Source organism: Tamandua tetradactyla, chromosome 7 (genome assembly GCF_023851605.1).
Source record: "Tamandua tetradactyla isolate mTamTet1 chromosome 7, mTamTet1.pri, whole genome shotgun sequence".
Lineage (NCBI taxonomy): Eukaryota > Metazoa > Chordata > Mammalia > Pilosa > Myrmecophagidae > Tamandua > Tamandua tetradactyla.
Window position 1 is genome coordinate 150,638,441 of NC_135333.1, and position 24,930 is coordinate 150,663,370.

Below are 24,930 nucleotides of genomic sequence, written 5' to 3' on the forward strand. Positions count from 1 at the left end.
GATATATGAGTTTGCTACCCTATAATCTCAGAAACCTGGGAGTTACATGTAGAAATATACTCTAATAGTAACGGAACTAGAAGGGAGGAGAAAAAATTTAGATCCAGTTAAATTAATCAATATAGCTATATTTACCAGAGTATCTGGATTTAACCTTGAAGTTAAGTAGCTGGGATTGTTTTCCATTGTTTGCTCGGGTAACTGAAATATAAACTTAATGGTGGCTTAGATTAAATGAAGTTGAGATGCCATAAATTCCTTGGGTATAAGGTAGAAGAAGGAAACTGAAGATTCTGGGAAATATAAATGGAGAATTTATCTTAACCCTTAACTCTTTTCCCTGAGATGACGCCATCTTCACTCAATCATCGAAAAAGATATTGGTAACAGAAGTACCCAGAACCTAAAATATCTCATAGCAATAGTTCTTTATAGGTCAGGGATTAAAGGCAGGAGGTGATGGCACTAAAATGTGTTCCTTGATTTCCTTGGAGGTGACAGGATTCTGCAGTGGCACAGGCTAGTAATAGTAATTAACCACCTACGATGTGATGAGTAGGCATGGTTACCACAAAAAGCAGAGTTATTTGACACACAGAGATCTTCTCTACTGGCTAACTGATCATAGTGTTCATAACATGCCACTAAGGTCCAGATTTTATTCATTGTCATCAACATTATCACTAGTATCTCTATGTCTGGAGGACTGAATCACATAGAAGTATCTCGGCCTTCTCCAAATCCCATGCATGGGTTACTTTACAGTTACAGATTACTTTAAATGAAAGAGAAGCAGGGTATTCTTAAGAAAGAAAACCTTGTGCTAACACCATGACTGGCTGTCGGTGGGCTTAGGACTATCTCACACAACACGGGATGGTGGAAGTGACACTTTGTGACTTCTGGGTCTTGGTTTTAAGTCTATGCATCATCCACCTGGTTCACTGGAACATTTATTCTTGAATCTCGAAGCCTCCATATAAGAAGTCTGACACTCTAAGATAACTGCTGAGAGAAGCCATATGTAAGTGTTCGGATCTAAAGTCCCAGTCGAGCCTAGCCTTCAGCCATTGCAGTGCAGATGTCAGACTATATGAAGCAGTCATCTTAGAAACAGATATTTTAGCTCCCAGGTGTTTGAGTTCCCACCTGCAAATGGTGTGCTAGAGTTTGTCTATACTGGCTTTTGATTGCTGATTGCTCATATTTTAGAAATTTTGTGAAATGGTGATGAAACCTAGTCATTATTAAAATTTAAATTATATAAACTTAAAATACATTAAGAAAATAAATGTAACAAACACAAAACACATCATTTCCTAATTATTTTGCTATATTTTACTCTTATCAATGCTCTTCAGGTTATTTATTACTATTGTAGGCATATGGTGGAAATATTTTAGTATGGAACAAAATTTTGACTTTAGTGCAGTCTTGTCATTTGCGAATGCCCAAAGTCTTTGGAACATACCCTCCATACTAGATAACTCACCACATCCTGAATCTCATCTTCGCAGTATAGGATCTAGGAAATATTTCTGGGCCAGATTTACCATTAGGTGGCAGGCGGGTGACTCCACATTCAGCCAAGGAGACCCACTCACAAGAGTGACTCTGTGGCAAGACAGCTGAGGAAACATGCTGGGTATGGGGCATTCATTTTGCTGCCAGAGGTCGTGGTAGAGGTTTAACATTTCTGGAATCAGGGGTGTAAGAAAAATTTACAAGGCTAATTGTTCATGTGCTCCTGGGAATTTGCCTGGAAGCTCATCTTAGAGATTTCTTTTATGCCTCACTTGATATTTGCGTAAGTAAAACAACTAGGCTGTATTCTTTTCCCCAATTGTTTTCTGCAATTAAGAATTCTCATCTAAACAGTAATGAAATGAAATACATTTTTTTTCTTTTCTTTTTTTTTTTTTTTTTTTACATGGGCAGGCACCGGGAATTGAACCCAGGTCCTCTGGCATGGCAGGCAAACATTCTTGCCTGCTGAGCTACCGTGGCCCGCCCGAAATGAAATATATTTTATTGATATTACATAGATTTCTTAAGGGCTGGAACAATTTAACTTATCCTGAATATTCCCCAATACCTAGAAGAATATTGTACATAATGCATGCTTAATAGCTCTTAAACTGAATTAATGATAAATATAGATGATCTATCCTGGAGAACATGGACAAAAATGTTCTCACTGGCATGTATCTGTGGTCTTTAAGCATACAAATGAAAGTAAATAAAAATACAAGAGGAGAAATTTAGGTAAGAGATCACTAATAATTTACTAGTTGCATAAATTTACTGGGAACCATGACTTCAGTCTAATATTCAATAACTCGTGCAGAAGTTGGTGTACTCAGAGGATTGCAGAGACTATGTGAATGGCTATTAATCCTGTAAAGGAATTCACTGCAAATGATCACAGCAGCATCCAAAAGTTTTTGAACGATGTTCTGCCTTGAAAAAAAGGTGGCCTGGGTAATCCATACCTTTTATTTTATTATGATTTTGTGAGAGTTTCTAAACTATGTATCTTTCTACCAGACCTGAATTTAACATACCCTTGTGTGCAATTATTTTCAATTTTAAATAGCTTTCAAATAAAAATACATTCTTCCCTGTATACATTCACATAACACAATACTAACAACTGCAAATTGTAACCTTCAAACTGGCAGCTTTCATATGCAGCTCACTCACCCATTCCTCATCCTCCAATATTATTAAAAGTCTCCTGTGATTCTCACGTACATTCTTGATTGACACTCTGAGATAGCTTGTGGGAGGGCATTTGTCCTATATTATTCACTCTTATATTTACCATATCTCATCACAGCACTTTCATAAATCTGTACACACACACACTTACACATGTGTTCAACTGCTAGAGTCTTCCTTTTCTGAATAGGACTGCACTCTCTACTCATGAGGACATGTGTTTGGGGGATATTATCAATTTGTGTAGACAGAATTTTGTGAAGAAGAGAAAATTATTTTTTAGTAATGGCAGGCATCTGGTTCTATCTGGAGATCTATTAATAAAAGTTCCTTTAGCTAGTACAAAAGTGAGTATATGCAAAAAATGTCTAACATGCAACTAAGCCTTTCACTTTTAGCTTATAACCAATGAAATGAAATTGCAGTTTTACTACATATTAGTGACATTAATAATGACTCTCAAAACCATAACTTTTTTCAGTCAAATAATAATTACATTATAAAACCTTGGAACAATCTAAACCATCCTTTGCAATCCTAGCCATAAATATACTTGAAACAGTTCTAACAAAATACTACTCTGTACCCTAATATTGACATTATTAAGTCCAAGTATTAGCTATGTTAACATTTCCAGTTTTTCTTTAACTTTTCATTCATTCACATGAATCTGCCAAAACATGGGAAGTATTACTGATCAATTTGAATATGTTGAAATAATGTCAAGGATAAGTTATATAAATATTACTTGTCTAAGTATGGTCATGAGAGTTTTAAGAATAACATTTTATAGTAGATTCTTCTGCAGTTTTATAAGTGCTTTATTAAACAATAAAGCTTGCTTGAATGTTTCTGTAAATATCCTCCATAATTTTTGAAATTTCTATTTTTTGCATAATCATGAATAACATTAGAATGATTTTATTTGAGTATCTTCAATTTAATTCCTTGAGGCACTTTAATGTACGAGCAAATTTAATGATTACTTTAATTCTTTCATTCACTTATATTTTAGGGCTGGAGACCAGGTGTTTCTGTGTGACAAAATGATAAATGACCACAAGTTTCAGCTCTGACATCAGAATAAATAGCTAGTATATTACATTGAATACAAACGATGCAAAATAAATGACTGAACGGATTAGGACTGGATTACAGAAATTTGAACAAATTCTGTTCTTCTCCCTCTTGTCACACATGATTTGTGGGTGACATAAGAAAATGATTTCTTAAATTTATAGCCTGTGGTTGAGGAGTTAACTTCGTGGGTGTATCACTTATATACCTGTGGTCTCTCACAGGTTGCTTAATACCTTAATTTTCCCATCGTAAAATGGTGATAATGGGATTGCTGTGAAGGATAAAATAAGCTAAACCTTGTAAAACGCTTAAGAAAACATTTATCATTTAATGTTTCTCACTATATTATATCATTATTATTACTCTATATAGTGTACAAACTTCATTCATTCAACTTCCCCTGAAACTTCTCTTTTCTCTTTGGGAGAAGATACAATTCATGCAAATTTCACTGTGCAGAGAGCCCTTTCTGATACTTTAACTAAAGTCATCTCTCCATTTCGAGTTCTCTTTGTGGACTGTCTTTTTTTTTTTTTTTTTTTTTTTTTTTTTGAGAGGGAGGAAGGGAAGGAAAGACAGAGAGAAGGAAGGAAGGATGGAAGGAAGGGAACATCTTTAAACATTTTCTTGTTTTTTATTTATTTTTGTTTGTTTTTTTTTACATGGGCTGGGCCGGGAATCGAACCGAGGTCCTCCGGCATGGCAGGCAAGCACTCTTGCCCGCTGAGCCACCGCGGCCCGCCCTGGACTGTCTTTTTGTGTGCGTTTTTTATCTTAGTTCAGGACCATAGGTTAATCACTCAGTGTGGAAAACGAGAGCCACAAGTTTATCAGTACTTGGATACCAGGACACTAAATTAGTCTACTTTAAATTTGCTAACAATTTAATAGTAATCCGATTTTCTTAGGTGTGAAAAAGAAATACTAGCTTGTTGCTTTCTCTCCAAGACCAATATGTAAGTGCTTCAAAAAATGAGTAAAAAGAATGTGTAGAGAGAGAAACTATTATAGAAATCCATAAAAACTTGTATTTCACAACATTTAATAAATCATTTGGGGGCAAGGAGAAGACGACAAGACAAGTCTGATTTTCAGGCTGAATATTTTGGGGTTGGGATGAGAGAGAGTAGAGTGGTTATGTAACTTGAAAAGTTGTACGTAATAAATACTTGCACAAGGAAGGTTTCACAATGCTGTTTTCCTAATATATAAATAACAAAAATCCCACATCACTTCTTTATGGGAGGTAGAAAAATGTTTTCCAGCTTTATTCATGTTCCAAAATAGTATAGTACTTAAAGCAATGTCTTCAATTTCTGTTATCCTAAGGGAACTTAATAGTATTTGTCTTGTTTGAGTATTGCGAGTATAGCTTTGACTCCTCATATGTATTTCAATACAGGTATTGCTCCCTTTATTATCTAAGTCTGCTTTCCAGGTGCAACAGCATGGTTACTTCTGTTTCCATGATGAAAATTCTGTGTCTTCTGTTGGATTAACTGAAATTAGTCATGATCAAGAAGGAATGACATGCTCCATACTGCCGTGGTCTGACTCTTAGATAATAATTTCTATTAGCTTAGTAAATCTGAGTTTCTTATGGATAAATTCAAATAATTGTGCCAATGTCCTCCTGGCTAGGGGGCAAAGGTTGGAGTTTGACTGCCTTAGTGTTCAAATCTCTACTTTGCTATTTACTAACGTCTACTTCAGGCAATTTATCTACCCTTTTCTAATAGCTTAGTTTCCTCATCTATAAAATGGGGATAATTATAATATCTCGTTAGAGCATTGTAGAAAGGAGTAAAGGACATAATATGTACATAGCTAATAAAAGGGTGTCTGGTTACTCTATCTGCTCTTGGAATTATGTTCTATCAGTCCTGTGACATGTCATTGCATGTCATACTCACACTCTGTGAGTATCTGTTGGAAGTCTATCAAGAAATTTGTATTTCCCTCACTCAGCTTTTTTCTTCTAATTCTTTACTTAGCTGTAAAGTAAAGTGAGCCGATCAGTGAATACAGCCTAATACCTTAAAAGAGAAAACAGAGGACTATTTGGAAAGTATAAATATCAGGCCAGAAATAAACTTAAAATTTGCATGGAAAAACATGCATGCTCTTTCAAATAGAGAGGAAGACAGAAACAATAAAATTCATTCAACATTTGTCACAGGTCTTAACTGGCTTTCTTATGCCTTACTTGAAGCAATCCTTGCAATCACTATTGGCTCATCAAAGTCACAATGAAAATCAATTTACTGCATACACAGAGTATGGATTATTTCACCAAAAAATAAGACTCTGATGAACAAGTGAGTGATAATTGTTATGCATGCAATGGTATCTTCCATTAGAGCACAAACTTAACAATTTGTGTAGCAATATTTTTTTATTACTCTTTAAGACCAAGTATAAAATGAATAGGCCATTTCTTATACTTAACTTCTTCAGTATTAATCTGTTAGAGCTATAACCTTAAAAGAAATGACTACATATTTAAATTGAACTTCTATCCACACATAAGTGATATTTTGTTTTAGTAGAGAAACTACACTGATTCATGGGTAATATGGTAATTTATATATTTTATGAAATTTAGTGACTTTTTTATCTAAACTAGAAAATACAGGATTTTTTTTATCAAATTCTGAACTTTAATGTTGCAATGACATGTCACAGGACTGACAGAACATAATTTCCAAGAACAGATAGAGTAAATTCCATCAGCTTCATGAAATTATGTATTAGAACTGAAGTAATTTTGAGATCCTCTAAATATAAAAGCATGCTTTTATTGTTAGTGACGGATCTGTTCAGTAGTTTTATACATTTCTAATATATTTTTCTTATTTTTATAAAGAAATATTTTCCTAGGTCAGGCTGAGGTCAAGACCAGGTCATTCTCCCACAGCATCCCATTATTAAAACTCTTACTCATTTCCTTTGCCAGTCTCCAGTTTCCAAGACACGCCCTCAACATCCATTTCAAGCATGAATGTTTGAAACCTATATTGAAATCCAGCCCCTTCTTTTAAAAGTACAATAAAGCAAAGGCCAGAAAGAATAAGAACATTTTTAAGGCAAATAGTGATTTAGTAGCAGAGACCATAATTTAGTTTTCTGTTTTCTCTCTTTGAGTTTCATATTATGTCTTCCTTTTCATAAGCAATCAACTGAGTTGATGATTGCATAGTTTGCTTGAAGTTTTAAAATCCTTGTTTTGTTTTTATATGTTTCCTAGATATAAAGCATTAAACTACATATGGAGTTCCAAGCAAAGCCAGATTTGTACTTACTCTTGTGTTGTTTCTCTCTGCTTTAAGTTCAGAGATTTCTTCTTCCTTTTCTAGTAGTTGTTCCCTGCAGCATTTAATTCTTTTGTCAGCGCAGCAAACTCCTGAGAAGAAAAAAATATTTGACGACATTCTAGATAGATAATGTATTTCAGAAGGAAGAAAAAAGTTCAAAATATAAACTTCTGAATAAAAGGAAGGGAAAAATTAACTAGTTGGTGGTCAATGAATGTTACTACTGAATTATCATAATTCAGTTCTGAAATTCAAATCCATGATATTTAATAGATGCATTTTCATTTTAGTATGCTTCTTAGATGATTGTATAAAATATATTCCAAAATGTATCAGCATATATCACACTGAACTTAAATTAATATAACTTATTGCAAGAATGATTTAAATTTGCTAATTGTCTGAACAGTTCCAAATCTTATACTTGGATTCCAAACAGCCATTTTCAGAGTATAGTAAACCATCTCAAAACCAAACAACCACAAAGGCACCGTCCAAGGTGCTGAGATTAAGAAGTCATTACTTATTAAGTTGAAGAAAGAGATTCTATATCTTACAAAATAAGAATAATCTAAGAGAGTTATTGTTATCTAAGTTTCTCTTATCAACTGTGTATTCCTCAGTCTTTCCCAGTGAAATGTAAGCTCCATGCAGACAAGGACTTTACTTGTTCACTGCTATAGTCTGTGTCTCACACATATTAGTGCCAGATTTTTTTTTTTTTGGTACTCAATTAATATTTACTTTCAATAAATGGAAATGGGCATATTGATTCCAAAATGGGGATACGGAGTAACTTCCTCTTCAGGTGGTAAATGACTCTGGAGGAATCCTCACTGACCCTTTCCCCAAAACAGGATCAAAGATTATATGAAATAGATACTTTCAACACAGGTGGAGGGTGTTACATATGTAAAAGATTACTTAATGAGACCAAGAGACCTAGTTCAACTCTTCTGCTACTCTAGTTTATAAACCAGATGACTTAAAATAATTTGGCGATGTAGACAGAGTCATATCAGCATAACACTTCAGATGATCCTTGGTAATGACATCGCTCTTCATCAAGTATTTAGTTCAAGAAATTTAGTTCCAAGCTGAGAAGGCACTAGAGAAGATCAGATGATGAAAAAAAAAAAAAAACAGAAACAAAAGTAAGGGAAATGGGGAGGTGGAGAGACAGGTTTGATCAACCTAACCTCCACAAAAAAATTTAGTAAAATGTAAACAATATTTTTGTTTGCTTCAAACCACTTATTTTGCTGAGTTTCTCCCAGTGGTTTCAGCTCAAGTGAGTCCTTCAAAGACCTCAAAGTAGGTGCTAGGCTTAGAACTAAGATGAAAAGTTCATTGCTGCATTTAAGCTGGCATTACAGATAAACACTGTCTCCCTTGATTGTTACTCTTAAATGCAGTTGATACTGTATGTATATTAACTCAGTGGAGAATGAAATAAACATTATAGAAAACAATAACCCTTTTTTTCTGAAAAAAAATAAAAATAACTTCATGTAAACTGCCAGATTTGTGGGAGAAAAGAAATACAAGAAGAAAGTGGCACTTAGAACCTATATTCTAAATTGTTAATCTATAAAATCAATTAAAATATCCTATACTCATATATACTAAGTCTATATGTTCAAATATGAATTGTCTGTACATTCAACAACATTCCAATTTTTAAAAACATATCAGGAGCTATAATTCTACAGATCTGGCAAGCCATGTACAGAAAGAAAGAAGACTAGAAAGAAAATACTTCAGAATTTTAATGTTGGAGTCTCAAGGTGGTGAAATTAAGAGTGATTTTTGTTTGTTTACCTCTTCGTATTTCTGTTGTCAACACTATCTACAATGGAAGAGTATGCTTTCATGCTTAGAAAATAAGAAGAAATATAAATCCACAAATTCTCTGGAATGATCATGGATTTGTAACATAAATTTGTCAGGATGGGATGGTTGACTGATGATTTTGTATTTTCTGTTTATTATTATGGTATGGCACTGATTCTAAAGAAGCTATCCAGTGACTTTTTATATTCATGAGTCTTACATTTGCTAATTCCATTACTAAAATTTCAGGTACTATTTTCACATTCAGTATTTCATCTTGCTCTTTAAGTACCCAGTGAGGGTGACTCATTCCTATCCTATAGCTGAGAAAATTGAGTTACCAAGATGTGAGTCTAAGTTCTCAAAGTTTAAAACCCACAGGATATGAGTGAGACTCTGAATAAAATTCTCCAGACTCCAAGTGTAGTGCTCTTTCCACTGTATCATTTTATCCCAAATTGTTCATCAGGTTTATAAACTGCAGATCTGAGGTGAATTTAGAAGTCCCTTTTTTCCTTCTCCGAAGCATTAGATAAGCGCTACTTAGAAATCTCTTATACAATGCCCCTTAATTAATCCAGTGGGGGCCTGGGAAAGTAGGAGGCACAGGCAGTGCATTCTTTCCACACAGAGCAACACGTTATTTGACAAACTCTTCCTGTGCATTTGAGACTGCTCAACATGCAGATACCCCGTACAGATTTAATAACCAAATGTTTTTACACATTTCTTTTGTCATGTCTCTCCTCTGTATCTACTTATCCATCCTCACTGTCAACCTGAACTGTCTTATATCAACTTTAAAAATAACAGCAAATAACAGTTTACATTGTTTGAGCCCTTACAACAAGGCAAGGGCTCTGACAATCAGTTTTGTATTGGTCATTTTGTTTCATCCTAAGGACAACCCTTTAAGGAGCTATTAAAACTTCCATTATACACTGGAGATACTAAGGCTTAGAGAAGTTAACTAATTTACTCTAAATTATGTGCTTAGTCAATGGTGGTGCTGGGTTTTGAATCCAATCTATCTCATATCTGGGTGATTACAATAGGTAAGTTTTCTTCTTCTCCTCTTCCTCCTCTTCCTTCCTCCTCCTCCTCCTCCTCCTCCTCCTCCTCCTTCTTCCCAAGCATAGGCTTTCCCCTTCTAATTTGTCCTTTATCCTATCTTCATAAAAATTTTATCTTTACATAATTAACAAATCTTTGCAGAGCTTCCTAATTGCAACCACATCAAATTCAAACAGATTTTAAATTCAAATTTCCAACCATCCAAACCATGGCACCATACACAATTAATTTCTCTTTGAGCAATATTAACTACCATTTTGATCAGTTGCCACTCGCCATGTCCTGAGCAGAGAATGTTATGTGAATTGTTTCAGCTGCTCCCTATTTTGCAGATGAGGTTACTGAAACTTAGCATGGACAAATAATTTGGTCATGGCTACATGGTTACAAAGTAACCAAGCCTATCTGACTCCAAAATCCATACTCTTTAATTTCTGTAGCACCGCCTACTTCTGCCTGAAAATGGAATATTCCTCATCACGTTTCCCACCTGGACTAACTGATGCAAATTTATCATTTCTCTACCTCTCCATTTATGCATGAGACATTTATTGAGAATCTACCAAATAGGATACCCTGTTCTAGGTGCTGAGGACATAAAGATGACTTAGACACAGTTGTTATGTTTTACCTCATAGATCTTCCAGAATTTACATTTAAGGCACTTTTGGTATTTTCATCATGAATAAGCCCTTAAAACCAATCCCCAAACTGCCACATTAGGCTAAAACTTGTTTACATCCTTAAGACACTGTGTTGTTTTACAGGTGACTCTGCCCCTATAAAGCTTCTTCCTGAGAAGATCTCTCTTTCTCTTTCCTATTTTCATTTCCACCTTTCCATGCCCTCACATATCTTCTATTTCTTTTCACGTCCTATCTCCTCTGCCTGGAATGTTCTTTCTTATTCTCTCTGCCTAATTACTTCATTATTTAAAGCTTGCTTTGTCAATGTTTTATAATACCTTGGCCAAAATCTGTCAATGCACTTGTCCTATTGTTTTTATAACAGTTAAATTATGTGTTTTATCTCCTCAATAAACAGTAGGAATATTGAAGGCAAGGCAAGCTTACTATTATGTCTTTTTTAGGGGGGTGGGTGGGGTAGTGTATGGTCCGGGAATTGAACCCGGGTCTACCACATGGAAGGCAAACATTCTACCACTGAACCACCCGTGCACCTCATATTCAGTTTTTATGTCTTCAGGTCTTAGAATAGTTGCTGGCAAATAAAACACACTCCATACATTTCTGTGGTAAGAACAAATGAATGGTTGGCTTTCCTACCAAAATGATTTTAAAAGACAATATTAATTAAAGTTCTGTCTTTTTCTGAGGTAAGCTCATGAGAATTTGCTCAATATATGATAGTTCTGCTAACCTATTTACTTTGTAGCTTTGTTTCTATTTGCATGTGAAATACTATGTTATGCTATATTCCACACAGCAATACGATTATCATTTGCCTTGTTTTATTGCATCGATATAAAGTAACACAGCGATTACCTAGAAATCACCAATTTCAGCAGCCCGTGGATTCAGAAAATCTTCTCTGGTCATGGTAGTTTCTACAAAGAGATCTGCAGTGTACCTCCAACCTAGGAAAAGGACAACTCTGGTACTGAAGCACATTCTCACCAAAGCATAATGTTGAGCTATAAATAGCTGTGTTGAGTGAGGAGATGGTGGAATGAATGAGAGCTTGTGTACCTGAAGAAAAGTGAATGAGGAGTAAGCAGTAAATAATCACAGTGTTTTCTATTCCATAGTATTTGGGACCTAAAACCTCCACTAATTCGTGAATCAGATATATCATTTGTTCATTAGATACATCGCAATATCTCATTTATTCTCAAAGCGAAAACAACATTTACCTAAACGTTTCTCCCAAACTATATTCCATGGAACAGGATTTCCATAAGATTCTCAGAGAATAAAGATTTCCATAGCCAAATAGATTTGAGAAATAATATATGGTATTTATTTTGCTCTTGGAAATTTACTCCAGGCATAAGAATGTGATTCTGAGCAAATATGACTTCGTGGCAGAATTGGGAATAACCTAGATTTCCATCTATAGGAGAATGTATGAGTTCAAAATAGTAAATACACATGATGGAATACTGTGCAAAGGGAAGTATAAATAGGCAAGATCTTTAAACAGCAACATGGAAAATTATGGGAAAAAATTAAAACAATATAATTTTGAGTGACAAAGTTAAGAAGCAGAACACAAACGTATAAAACAGTATTGTCAGAAGCTGTTGTCAGTGAGGGATAGATGTTGGAAGAAAACTTCATTCATACTTCACCATGTCTGAATCAAAAGGGGCTGTAGAAAGAGCTGATTTTGCTTTGAGTCCTTAAGATAAGAGAAGTAGGTCATTTACTAACCACAACATTTAAACCACTTATTTTGTTTCCCAACCATAGTCTACCACTTCTTTCTTTTCCCAAGGAGCAAAATATCTTTCTCCACTTTGTGGGCATCTATTTATTTCCTGGAATTTTAAAGAGTACTTAGGACCTTGAATACACAATGCCAAATAAATACCCTCACCAGCTCTGGAATGAATCAGATCAAAGGGAGTGTCCGTTACTCTGTCTTAGCGTGTACTCATGTCCACTACACACATTCATATAAACACCCATTATGTACTGAACACTGATTTAGATGCTTGGGAAATAGCAGTGAAAGAAACAAGTTAAGGCCCCACTCACATGATATCCTTTTTTTTTTCTTTCCCACATGATATTCTTTTGCATTCAGGTGTTCAACTCTACATAATAATGCCCAGTAAAAATCCTGTTCACCAAGGCTCAGGTAAGCTTCTCTGGATTGGAATACATATGTCACACATACTTGCTGGGAGAATTCAGTGCAGTCTGTACAACTCCATTGGGAGAGGGCAATGAGGAACTCAGTCTTACTAAATCCAGTTCTCTCCTAGACTTTTTCCTTTTGCTGAATTTAATCTGTATCCCTTCACAATAATAAACACTAACCATGAGTAAAAAGCTTTTCTTAGTTCTGTGAAAACTTCTAGTGAATCATCAAACCTAAGTTGGCCTTACAACCCCCAAATTAAGGACAAACTGTTTTTGCCCTGAAATGAACCATCATCACCCTAAATGCATTTTCAACTCATGCTGCAGAGAATTAGCTTCCTAAAAAAAAGTAAAGAAAAATAAATAAATATTTTTTGTCTGTTAGTATCCTAAATAAGTTGGAAGCACTCTTTCTTGCACACCAGTGTAAGTCATCAAATTTCAGTGCATTCCTAATATTCAGTATCAAGTATCTTAAATTACATGGCATCCAAAATTCTACTAAGTTCACAGTTCTACCTTCTTTTCACACCCCTCCCCCAGCTCTTCCTAAGCTTTAATTTCTTGAGCACTTATTGTATCTAGTGACTTTATTAGGATTTACACAACTGTTATAGCATTTATTTGTCATGACAGTCTTATTATTCCCAGAACACATATGAGAAAGCCTGAATAAAAGAGATTAACTAACTTTATCAAGGTGGACGCTGGTATACAGTAATGACAGTGCTGACACCAACATCCCCAGCTCTGTCCGATCCCAGAGTAGAGGCAATCTGTTTTTGTATCTTAACGGTGGGCTCACCCTTGCATGTTGGCATCTGAGCTAGGAGTGAGTTTGAGTAGTTCAGGTTCCTGAGCTGCTAATAGTCCAACTGACAGACAGCCCTTAGTTCTAGAGATTCTTCTCAATTAATTTCCATGCAAAGAAGCCACTTTTATTTTGGTTCTTGCATGCACTATCCCAAAGTGAAAATTACATGGACAGAGTACAGATTCCTTCAGTTCTTATGCCTACTTCCATTCTACATCAGTAACCTTGGCAGGAGAAGAAATGAGTGCATTTTCAATTAAATTCATCTTCTGACATTTACTATTAAACATATTTGAAAATGTGTTTAACATAATATTTAGATATGTTTGAAAGGCCTTGATTTAATAGGTGAATCTTCACTTTAGAAAAACAGGTCAGGAGAAGTTACAAGACATGAGAGAAATTTAACCTTTTAATTTCAATTTACTGACACCAGGCAGTCTTTAGAGTATCTATGGCAATCCATTCATTGTGATTAAAATGTTAACACCCTTTACCTTTCAATTAAACCTGTATTCTCTACCCTTGTGGGCCATTTAACTAATAAACTTATGATCTTATTTATGCAGCCATACATATGGCTGGTGTAGATGTTTAGTATAAGCCAGTCTGAGAGCGAAGGGTAAAACTAAAGAATGAACTGGAATTCAGCTGCATTCAATACCACCAACCGCCCTTACCAACCACACAGAAAAGCATCTTTTACATTTATTCCTCAACCTTCTAACATCTGTGCAAATGAAAAATAGTTTTCAGGAAAGCAAATGGCATGGAAGCATGCTGAGTTGACAGCATAACATTTAAATTAGGCAAAATTAACTATTTCAAAATGCTTTTTGAATAATGATTTCCTTGTGCTATGCCCCAATTTACTATATTTGGGTGTCTCCTCCTTGAAAATTGAATACTCTTCTAGAAATTCTATTTGTAATACTCAGTGGAAAGCACTGGATTTTAAATCTTTAATTTGTGGGTATGACTGAACATACAATTATATGTACAAAGATTCATATCTCCTTCCCTGCACCACAGGGCATGGTTTCTAGAACAAATGAGTAACAGAAGTATTACACTGGAGAGATAGAAACTAAGCAACAAAAAGACAATATATTACTTAAATTTACATGTACCTCATTGTATTAGCCAACCTTTAAATTCATGAGACTCTTTAGAAGTAATTATTTCGTTTGGAATCAAAGGGGCATTCGTCCCATAGAAATTTATGTATACATTCACATTTATTCTTTTACGTAATCAAATGTGGTGAGAACAACCTTTGCTTTTATAATTGCCTCCTAGACTTGCGCGAGCCTGGGGGAAGCTGTCATCCAAAATTACTGTGTGAAAGAACCAAGTCTCATGGTCAGCCCAGGGCCAGACAACTTGAAGGTAGAATTGCCTGCATAGCTAACACAATATGACAGGCAAAACTGGACTCTTCAAGTTCTCACAGAAATTGTGGAGTAAGACTGCTCAATTTTAAAGGAAAATGAGATTAAGCTCCATGAAAATTAAATTTTGTGCCCTCTTGAATTTGCATGTGTTTATGTTCTAAATAGAGAGTATGCGAATCTTCTCCCTAAAAACTTCCATATAAGAGATTGTGTCACTGCGTCAAGTTGACATGGGAGAGGCATTTCTCTCCAAATCAAACACTTTTATGGTTGATGTAGATATGGTACTTGGAAATTTTTAACGTTTCTTTTCAAACGTTAGAGGATTTTCAAAATCCTCTAATCAAAGTAATTGCCATCAACTAAGAAGTGTGGATGTTTTTCTGAAACCCAGCATCGGTTCTATAAGGCAGCCTCAAACTGACTGTGGCCACATTGGAGTCAAATTCATCCCGTGATTGGTGCGCTGCACTCACTCTGAACTGTGCCTGTCTCTGTCTCACCCCCTCTCTGCTCTCCGGACTTCAGTTTCTCAATATGTGTATAGAGCTGCACCAAGTACCAGGTGCACTTTAAGGACAGTCTTTTAGAGAAGATTCAGCTTTGGCGCTGAATCCTGCAGGGGAGGCATTGTCATAACAGACAAGTATGGACCATATCTAGAGGGAAGGCAGAGTTTTTCAGTTCCCCAACCAGTCGCTCCGCCATGACTGCATTATATGTAACTTTCATGAGCTTGAGGCATTTTTGCCTTGTGGACCTTTTTATCACAAAAATACATTTAAAATTGTATTTTACGACTATTTTGGTGTAAAGATGAATATAATCCAAGTTGGATAATTTTATTTTTTTTTCTGATTCTAAAAGAAATTAAAACATTTTCATACGTTATGGGTTGAATTGTGCTCCCAAAATGATATGTTCAAGTCCTAAGCCCAGGTCTCATGAATGTGATCTTATTTAGAAATCGGATCTTTGAAGCTATTAGTTAAGATAAGACCAAACAGAGTAAGGGTGGGCACGAATGCAGTGTTACAAGGAGAGGAGAATTGGGCACAGATAGACAGATAACACAGCCGTGGGATGGGGGCAGATACTGAACTATGCCACAAGCCCAAGAACCCGATGGATTGCTGGCAGGGCACCGTGAGAATCTGACACACTGCTAAGGAAACATGGCCTACTGATGTCTGGATTTGGGTTTCTGGCCTCCAGAGAGATGAGACAATACATTCTGTCACTCTAAGCTACCCAGTCTGCGGTACTTGTCCATGAAAACCTAGAGGCCTAGGTTTGTAGATGGTCCCAAAAGTACAGAATGGCCAACAGCAGTGAATGTTTTAAGCTTCAGTTTGTCTGTCTGGGAAATGTAAGTAACGTTATCTTCTTATTGGATTGGTGTGGGTAAAAAAATGAGATTATTAGTATAAATGTGCCTAGTATAAATCATGGTTATAGCAATTGTCCAATTAATGATACAAATTCAGTAATTTCTGAGCCATTTGTGGCTATTCCACATACAATTTTGTTGTCCTCCCAGCACGCACTTTTCCACGTTATGAGAATATATATTTTTTCAGTTTCTTCAGGGCACACAGTGGTCACATAGCTTTTTTCATTACCAGCAAATTAAATGTAACCCAAGGGTCATATAACTGAGGCCGATTTACCCAAGTATCATTGCTACTTGTTCTTTCTTTGGAAGTCCTAAGAATGATACTAATTTAAAAATTAGGGGCAGCAAGATTGCCCTCAAGAGTAACTACATGAAGGGAGGGACTTTTTATTATTAGCGGGCTAGCCTGGGAAAAGTCATTCGCATCAAAGTGATAATAGTACAAGTAGCACATTTTATAACAGAAAAGGGCTTAGCGTACCCCTTTGTTCCTTTGTACTTGGTAAATACTTACAGATCAAAAACTCAGATCAATACCTAAAATACATCAGATAAAATTCTTATGTCTTTTATGAAAAAAAAAGGTAGGTTATTTATGTCTTCAAAGATAGTATACAAAGGTAGAAACTATGAGGAAATTCTCCAGACATCATATATAATTGTCTTAAGAGCCCCCTAGAAAATACATCTCTGGACTCGTCTTCTTTTAATCCCTCCACATCTTCCTGATCACATCTATTACCACGACCCTTGATTCATACAGTTCTCAAGATGCTGCCCAGAGTCGGAAATGAAAAGTGAGTATGAAACGTGTTTGAGGTTTGTTCAGTGAACTCCTGTTTGGGTTGCTGTGAGATGTTGTTTGAGAGAGGCCCAGCTGCTTACACGTCTAGCCAGAATCTAGACGAAGAGCACAGTTTTTACACCTCTAATGTTTCCATTTAAAGCTTTTAAGAGATTCCTTGACCGAGGTGAGGAGGATGGAGCCTGCTGAATTATGACCCACTTGAGCTCTGCCTCTAGGTTTGAGGAGCTTCCAGGGCCCTCTATCGTATCCCTGCAGATATCCACACTCAGGGGGGAAAGACAGACAAACCCAGTGGCCTAAAACTAAAACTGAAGCTAACAACTCCAAGGTCTCTTTCCCTTTGCTCTGCTCCAGCTCCCTCTTTACCTTCGCCAAAATAGAAAGTCCCTAGGACTGGTCTCATTGTACCAGGTATGATAAGAGAAGAGAGAGGAAGAAAATCAGAGAGAACTCCTAACAGGAGGACCAAGCTTTCTAGTGCTGTAGGCCAACTGAAGACCTTGTCTTGACTCATCTTTTTGGAGGAAGAAAGGATCTTTTATCTCTACCAATGGTCAAAGATTTTTTTTTTTTCTTATTTGATGTTTGAAGCATTTGGAATTTTATTAAAACTCCAAATTCTAAGTACATTAGTAAAATCACCTGGCCCGGTAAGCACTGCCTGTCACTAAAGCACGGCAAGGCTGAATCATCGCCAACCAAAAACTCTGTCGGCAGAAAAGCCAATTTTCAACGGGAGGCATGTTTGACAAGATGCTGTGTATTAATTTAAAAGTCTTTAGCATCTGGTTAGGTAATACCTGCTGTGGCAAACACCCTCAGGCACACAAAATAACATTTGAGCTGAATATTTAAATCTCCAAACATAACAAAACAAAACAAAATCAAGTCTCTCTAGAAACCAACAGTATAATACATATCTAACCATACTTGGGCTCTGCCATGGTTTGCTATTCACTGATACAAAAAGCTGTAGCGGGTACTATAGAAGCTATATAATACATTAAAACATAGTTTCTTGCCTTGGAGAATTTTACAATGTGCTACAGTTAGAAGTGGTACATGGCTCAGAGAGTAACACTTTGTGTTCTAATATGGTGCATTAATATATAATTAGAGCAGAATTTGTCAATGAGGAGGGGGAAAGGTTGGATACCAAACAACAAAACAAGCAAAAGAAAAGAAAGAGCTGGCAAGGACTCTTCCAAGTACTGTCTCCCTACAAGGGAGCACAAGTTCAAGGATTAGAAAGAGTTGCCTGGGAAGAGGGGAAGATACTTTTATGTGTGTTCTGTAATTGTGAGTGAATGCTAACATGACATGATGCCATTAAATATTCAAATAATGTCACATGTTCTGAGTCTATGACCAAAAAGATATATTTTGATATTAATCAAATTTTAGGGTGGTTTCCTGAGTGGGGAAAGAAATTGCCCTGTTCAGCCCAGCATAGATACTGGGCATGCTTGACCACTCTATTTCTCACTACAAATAATAACCCAACATTCTGATCATTCCCTTATTGATTCTACAAAATATTATTCAATGCTCCACATGTAGTAGATTTTTTCAATTTTTCCAGATGTTGCAATGTGCATAATGGTGAAAAAAAACAGTAACTATGGATAACTAAAGAGCAATTACAATATAGTGTGACAAATGTTGTGATGGTGCTAAATCTAGGGTTCTGGGCATGCACATGTGCAGTTCAACTGATCCCCTGTAGGGGATATGTGCATGGATAGAGGATCTAAAATAATACTTGAAAAAATGAGCAAGAGTTAGCAAGAGTAGTGTTGCGTGAAAATTCTTTCCAATCAAAGAAATGGCATAAGCAACTTCCCAGAGTCCAGAAAACTGTGTGTGATAAAATTGTAAAGCTCTTAGGAAAAAAAACAAACATAGGAATAAAACTTTATGACCTTGTATTAGACAACAGTTTGTTATGCACAAGCTATAAAAGGGAAAAAAAAGATAACTACACACCATCAAAATTAAAAACCTATGTATTCAAGTATGTTATCAAGGAAGAGAACCAATAGAATGGGAGAAAATTATTGCAAGTCAGCTGCCATGTATGACAAGGGACTTGTATGTAGAAGATAAAAGAACTTTTACAACTAAATAATATAAAGATAAATGACAATTTAAAAATGGGCAAAGAATCTGAATAGTTTTCAAAAGGAGATATGAAATGAAAAGAAGCTCAACTGCAGTGAGATACCACTTCCCACCCACAGGGATGGCTATAATAAAAAAGACAAATAATACCAAGTTTTGGCAAGGATATGGAGACACTGGAACCCACATATACAGCTGATGGGAATGTGAAATGGTGTAGCCACTTTGGGAAACTGCCTGGCATTTCATCAAATAATTAATCATAGAGTTACCATATGCTGTAACAACTGCATTACTAGTTTTGCAACCAAGAAAAATGAAAACCTGTTCACACAAAAACTTGAACAGGAATGTTCATAGCAACACTATTCATTACAGGCCCAAAGGGGAAACCCATATTCCATCAACTGATAGATGTATAAACAAAATGTGGTATATACTAACAATGGAATATAATTCAGCAATACAAAGACAAAAAGTACTGACACATATTACAACACAGATGAACCTTGAAAAGATTATGCTAAGTGAAAGAAGTCAGTCACAATGGACCACATATTATATTATTTCATTTATATGACATGTCTAGGCGAGGCAAATCCATAGAGACAGAAAGTAGATTTGCAGTGGGAAGATGCAGAGAGTGGCAGGGGTGGCAGCTGAGGGGTATGTAAGCTTTCTTTGTGTAATAATCAAATTTTCTAAAATTGATTGTCATGGTGGATGAACAACTCCATGAATATACTAAAAGTTGTTGAATTGCACACTTTAAATGGGTGAATTGTATGCTATGTGACTTGTATCTCAGTAAAGCTGTTTTTAAAAAGTTCAGCATTGATGGGGTAGAGAGGAGTTGTTAAATAGTTTGGTCTTTGGTCGAAGGGCAGTGGGAGCATTGGAAGTGATTTAAGCAGATGAGTGACACTTTTAACTCTATCTTCCTTCTTATGATTTTAGCAATCACTCAATTACTTTGAAAAGACCAAATATCTGGACTTTCCAGGCTAAGCACCAGATTCTGGGCATTACTAAATTTAAGGTAGCATCACTTTGGTGTAATTTTTCCCTTCAATGATCAGTCTTCTCGTAGACACCCAATTCTTTAAACTGCAACAGCATTTGCTTATTTTGCTCCTGGAATATTTCCCACACTACCCTCATGTCCATGTTAATGCTTCCAACCCACCAGCAACATAATACATTAAAACAAACGACACAGGAAATACATCATTTTCCTTTTTCGCCTCAGGAGAGTCTCCCTGACATCTGAGTATCTTGCTGGTCAGTACAAATGGAAAGAATCTCAGAAGACTGCTTTCTGGGGAAGTACTTTTAAAAGAAACCTTCAGTGACAAAAATATACAGAAAAGTACTTTCAGGTTCTACTGCCCATAAGAATCCTGCAAAGGTTGAGCTAAAGTTAAGAAGAGCTCTTGGCTTCTCTTTCTTATAGTGGTTTATTCATTTAAGAAAGAAGTCCTACAGATACTAAAATGCTTCATAAACATATATATGCATAAAATTGCATATAGATAAAAAATAGTTACGAATATAGTTTGATTTTTATTTTCTTATATTGTACTTTTACCACAGTGGCATCAAATAAGCCACATATGTGCTCACATTCACTGCTTTTTGCCTAAGGGAGGCAACACAAAATAATCATGACACATTTTTGCTGAAACATCCTAATAATATTCCTCTCCATTGTACTTGAAATAATGACTAAGTGACAACCCAAGATGAATCCTATTTCCATCTTTATGCAGAATTGTAGCATTTTCTTAATTTGTTCAGAAAACCAAGTAGTACTGATAGTTTAAGTTAGAAATTTTGGTGGCAGAAAATTCTTCAATAGCAGAACCATGATTTATTTAATTATCATTCATTTACACATAAAAAACGCATTTGAATGATTGACTGCAGTCTACATCATGCTGAGAAAGCAACACAGCATAGATACTTTATTTGGCTGAAGGTCTTCAGAACTCTTTGCTTTTTATTTGCTTAAGCTAATATTGGTTGGGAGAATGGAAAATAGCTATGAGTCAAACATACATATTCAGATGTTCCTTCCTACCACTTTTATTTCTAGTGCTAAAAAGTATAATGATATACTTCTTCAAAAGGAAGCGCATAGTCTACGAGTAAGAATTTCATACAGGAGTCTATAGCTCCAAGGACAGACAACATTTGCAACACTTCCCTCATGTTGAGTTTTTAAATTTTCCTTTAAACATACCCAAATTTATAATACATGCTAGCATCCAGTCCCATTCCATTATAACTCAATTATTCTGAATTATACAATAATTTGTTTGTTTTTTACTTAAAAATGTGTTCTTAAAAACATTTTAGCCTCAATTTGCAAATAAGCAAAATCAAATTACTTTTTCTAAACTCCTGCTTTTGGTATCTCAGAGAAGGGATAAAGCATTGCTAATATGCCTTATTGGTTTGCCTAGATTACACTTTGTACCATTTAGTTGGTGAAATTTATGCTAGATACAAAACAATGTATCCTAATTGGTTGGAGAATCTTGATTAGTGTTGAAAATGTGATTTATTTAAGATACAATAATGCATGAAACATAAAAATAAAATGGTCTTTTAAAAGAAAGCAATGGGATCTTTTAAGCGGATCATCTTACATTTTAAATGACTCCTACCCTAATCTGGGGTAGGTGGCCCTCAGATTCTACTAAAACAGAAAACTGGAACTCTACATTCTATTTTAATATAAAAATACCTGCCTTGAGATGGTAAACCCTGTGAAGGCCAGAACCAAGATTTGTTGCCTCTCATGTATTGCCATCAACTCTCCCCATGTCTGCCATAGAAATATGGCATAAAAAAGAGATACATTTTTTAATTGAGGGCACTGTTAACAAACTTCCACATTTAGAAAGAAAACATTTAATGCAGATTAGCATTTTTAAGAAACAAAAGGGAATTAAAATCATGTCCCAGATAAAACTATAGAGGAACCAGATAAATCAATATTGTAAAACATGACATATGTTTCTGCTTTAAAAAGTGACATTATTTAAACATTTGAAACAAACTTATAGTAAGTGTATTATAATTCTAATATTCAAAATCGATTGAAATCCACTGTTCTAGTTTGCTAGCTGCCGGAATGCAACACACCAGAGACGGATTGGCTTTTAATAAAAGGGGATTTATTTTGTTGGTTCTTCAGAGGAAAGGCAGCTAACTTTCCACTGAGGTTCTTTCTTACGTGGAAGGCACAGGATGGTCTCTGCTGGTCTTCTCTCCAGGCCCCTGGGTTCCAACAACTTTCCCTGGGGTGACTTCTTTCTGCATCTCCAAAGGCCTGGGCTGAGCTGCGAGTGCTGAGATGAGGAATGCCGAGCTACTGAGGCTGTGCTGCATTGCAATCTCTCATTTAAGCACCAGCCAATTAAGTCAAACATCACTCATTGCAGCAGACATGCCTCCTAGCCAACTGCAGATGTAATTGGCAACAGATGAGGTTCAGGTACTGTTGGCTTATGTCCGCAGCAACAAGACTAGGTATGCTCACCTGGCCAAGTTGACAACTCAATCTAACTAACACATCCACTTTGCCTATTTATTGTTCCTTCTAATTCTAACAAAAAGCAGCTGTGATTTTAAATATTGGACTGTGAGCTCATATTTGATCATCTTAATTTTTAAGAATACTATGAAGTCTGGCAGAAGTTGTTTCCTTCAGAGAGGGGTTATTTTTCCCCCTTCTGTTAGGTACTATGACTCAGAGACCCCCTTAAGTAGTTAATAAAAGTTTGAACTCTGAACCTTTCTAGGGACAGGACTGTGGTTAACAATTTTCTTTTCTAAACACTCTAACCTAGGGTGTTATTGATGGTTTGCCTGACTTCTTTCTTTGCTGATGGTAGATTTCTTCTAGCTACCTTGTCTCTAAGGACATAAATCTTCAGTGGTTCTGTATTTATGGCTGGGTTTTAGTTCCACCTCCATTTCTTCCTTGGCTCAAGACTCGATCTTCTTCCTTGCTACCAATATACCTCACAGGCACTGAACCCCAAATTCCTAGCTCCTGGAATCAGCAAATACCTTCAGGGTACTGAAACTTTCAGAATAGTGTCCTGGTTTTTTATGGACTCTTTGTGTGGAGCCTTGGACATTTCCCTTAATATTTTAGGAGGAGTCGTTCAGCCTTTCACATTTGCCACATTGCCAGAAAGCAGAAGTTGAACATGATTAAATTACATATATGTAATATTATATCAATAAAACTCAGAGTTTCTATAATGAATCTACACTAAACACAATTCAAAGCATCAAAGAATTATCCCTGGAAATTGTTTTTTTGTTTGTTTTTCCAGTCAGCTACCAAGTATATAATATGCATGATTAAATATGATCTATATAATTAATGAGTTCATAAAAATAAAGTACAAAAAAATCTAGGTTTCTATCACATGAACCGTGTTTATTCAAAAAGTTGATAAAACTAAATCTGGCATTTCAACTCAGAAAGTGCTCCCTGTTAAGAAGTTTTTTTCTGAAGAAGAAAAAAACAAACTTCAGGATTAGAAAGAGAGGATGGGACATGGGACATTCTTTCAAGTACTTGAAAACCTTTCACCTACAAGGCTTGTCCAGGATCAGACAGGGGATGACTGTGAGAAGGCCAGAGAAACATATTTTGACCAAATGATAAATTCACATCATCATTTATTAATTCAGCATGTTCAGATGACTTTCAATGTGCCCCAAATTGTGGGAAAATATTGTACAAAGATGATTAAAATGGGTTACATCTCTTCTTACAATCTGAGGATTGTATAGATAGATGTATAGACTGTGTTTGTCTATACATACTGTGATACATATTATTTTGTGAGAAGAAATTAAAATTCATTTATGAAGAAGCAGATAGAAAAATACTATTGCAACTCAACTATGCATCTTTAAAAGTAATATAGAACTCTTATTTTTTGCTAGTAGGATTGTAAAATGGTGGAAACACTTTGAAAAACAATTTGGCAGCTCCTCAAAATGTTAAAAATAGAATTTCCATATGATCCAGTAATTCCATTCCTAGGTATATACCAAAAAGAAATGAAAACGAATTTTCACCAAAAAACTTTGTATGCAAATGTTCATAGCAGCATTATTCATACTAGCCAAAATGTGGAAACAGTTCATATATTAACTGATGAATGGTTAAATAAAATGTGGTATATACACACGATGGAACATTTTTGGCAATTAAAAAAATGGATTATTGAATCATGATACAACATAGATGAACCTTAAAAAAAATTATGCTAAGTGAAAGAAGCCAGTCGCCAAAGACTACATATTATATGATTTCATTTATCTGAAATTTCCAAAATAAGCAACTCCATAGAGCAGAAATGGTGGTTGCTAAGGCTGGGGGAATTGGGAGATTGGGAAAGACTAGTAAGGGCTTTTTTTTTTTTTTTTGAGGGGATGGTGATGAAAATGTTCTAGAATTAGATAATGATGGTTGCACAACACTGTGCATATACTAAACACTACTGAAGTGTATAC

At 35.6% G+C, this 24,930-nt stretch overlaps 1 protein-coding gene across 1 annotated transcript in view; it reads right to left on the reverse strand.

Moving 5' to 3' along the window:
* Positions 1-24,930, reverse strand: part of PPFIA2 (PPFI scaffold protein A2) — a 497,371-nt gene that overhangs the window by 204,871 nt on the left and 267,570 nt on the right. The window contains 2 exon segments of the mRNA XM_077111527.1: positions 7,104-7,174; positions 7,177-7,204. Coding sequence (XP_076967642.1) covers positions 7,104-7,174; positions 7,177-7,204 — 99 coding nt within the window.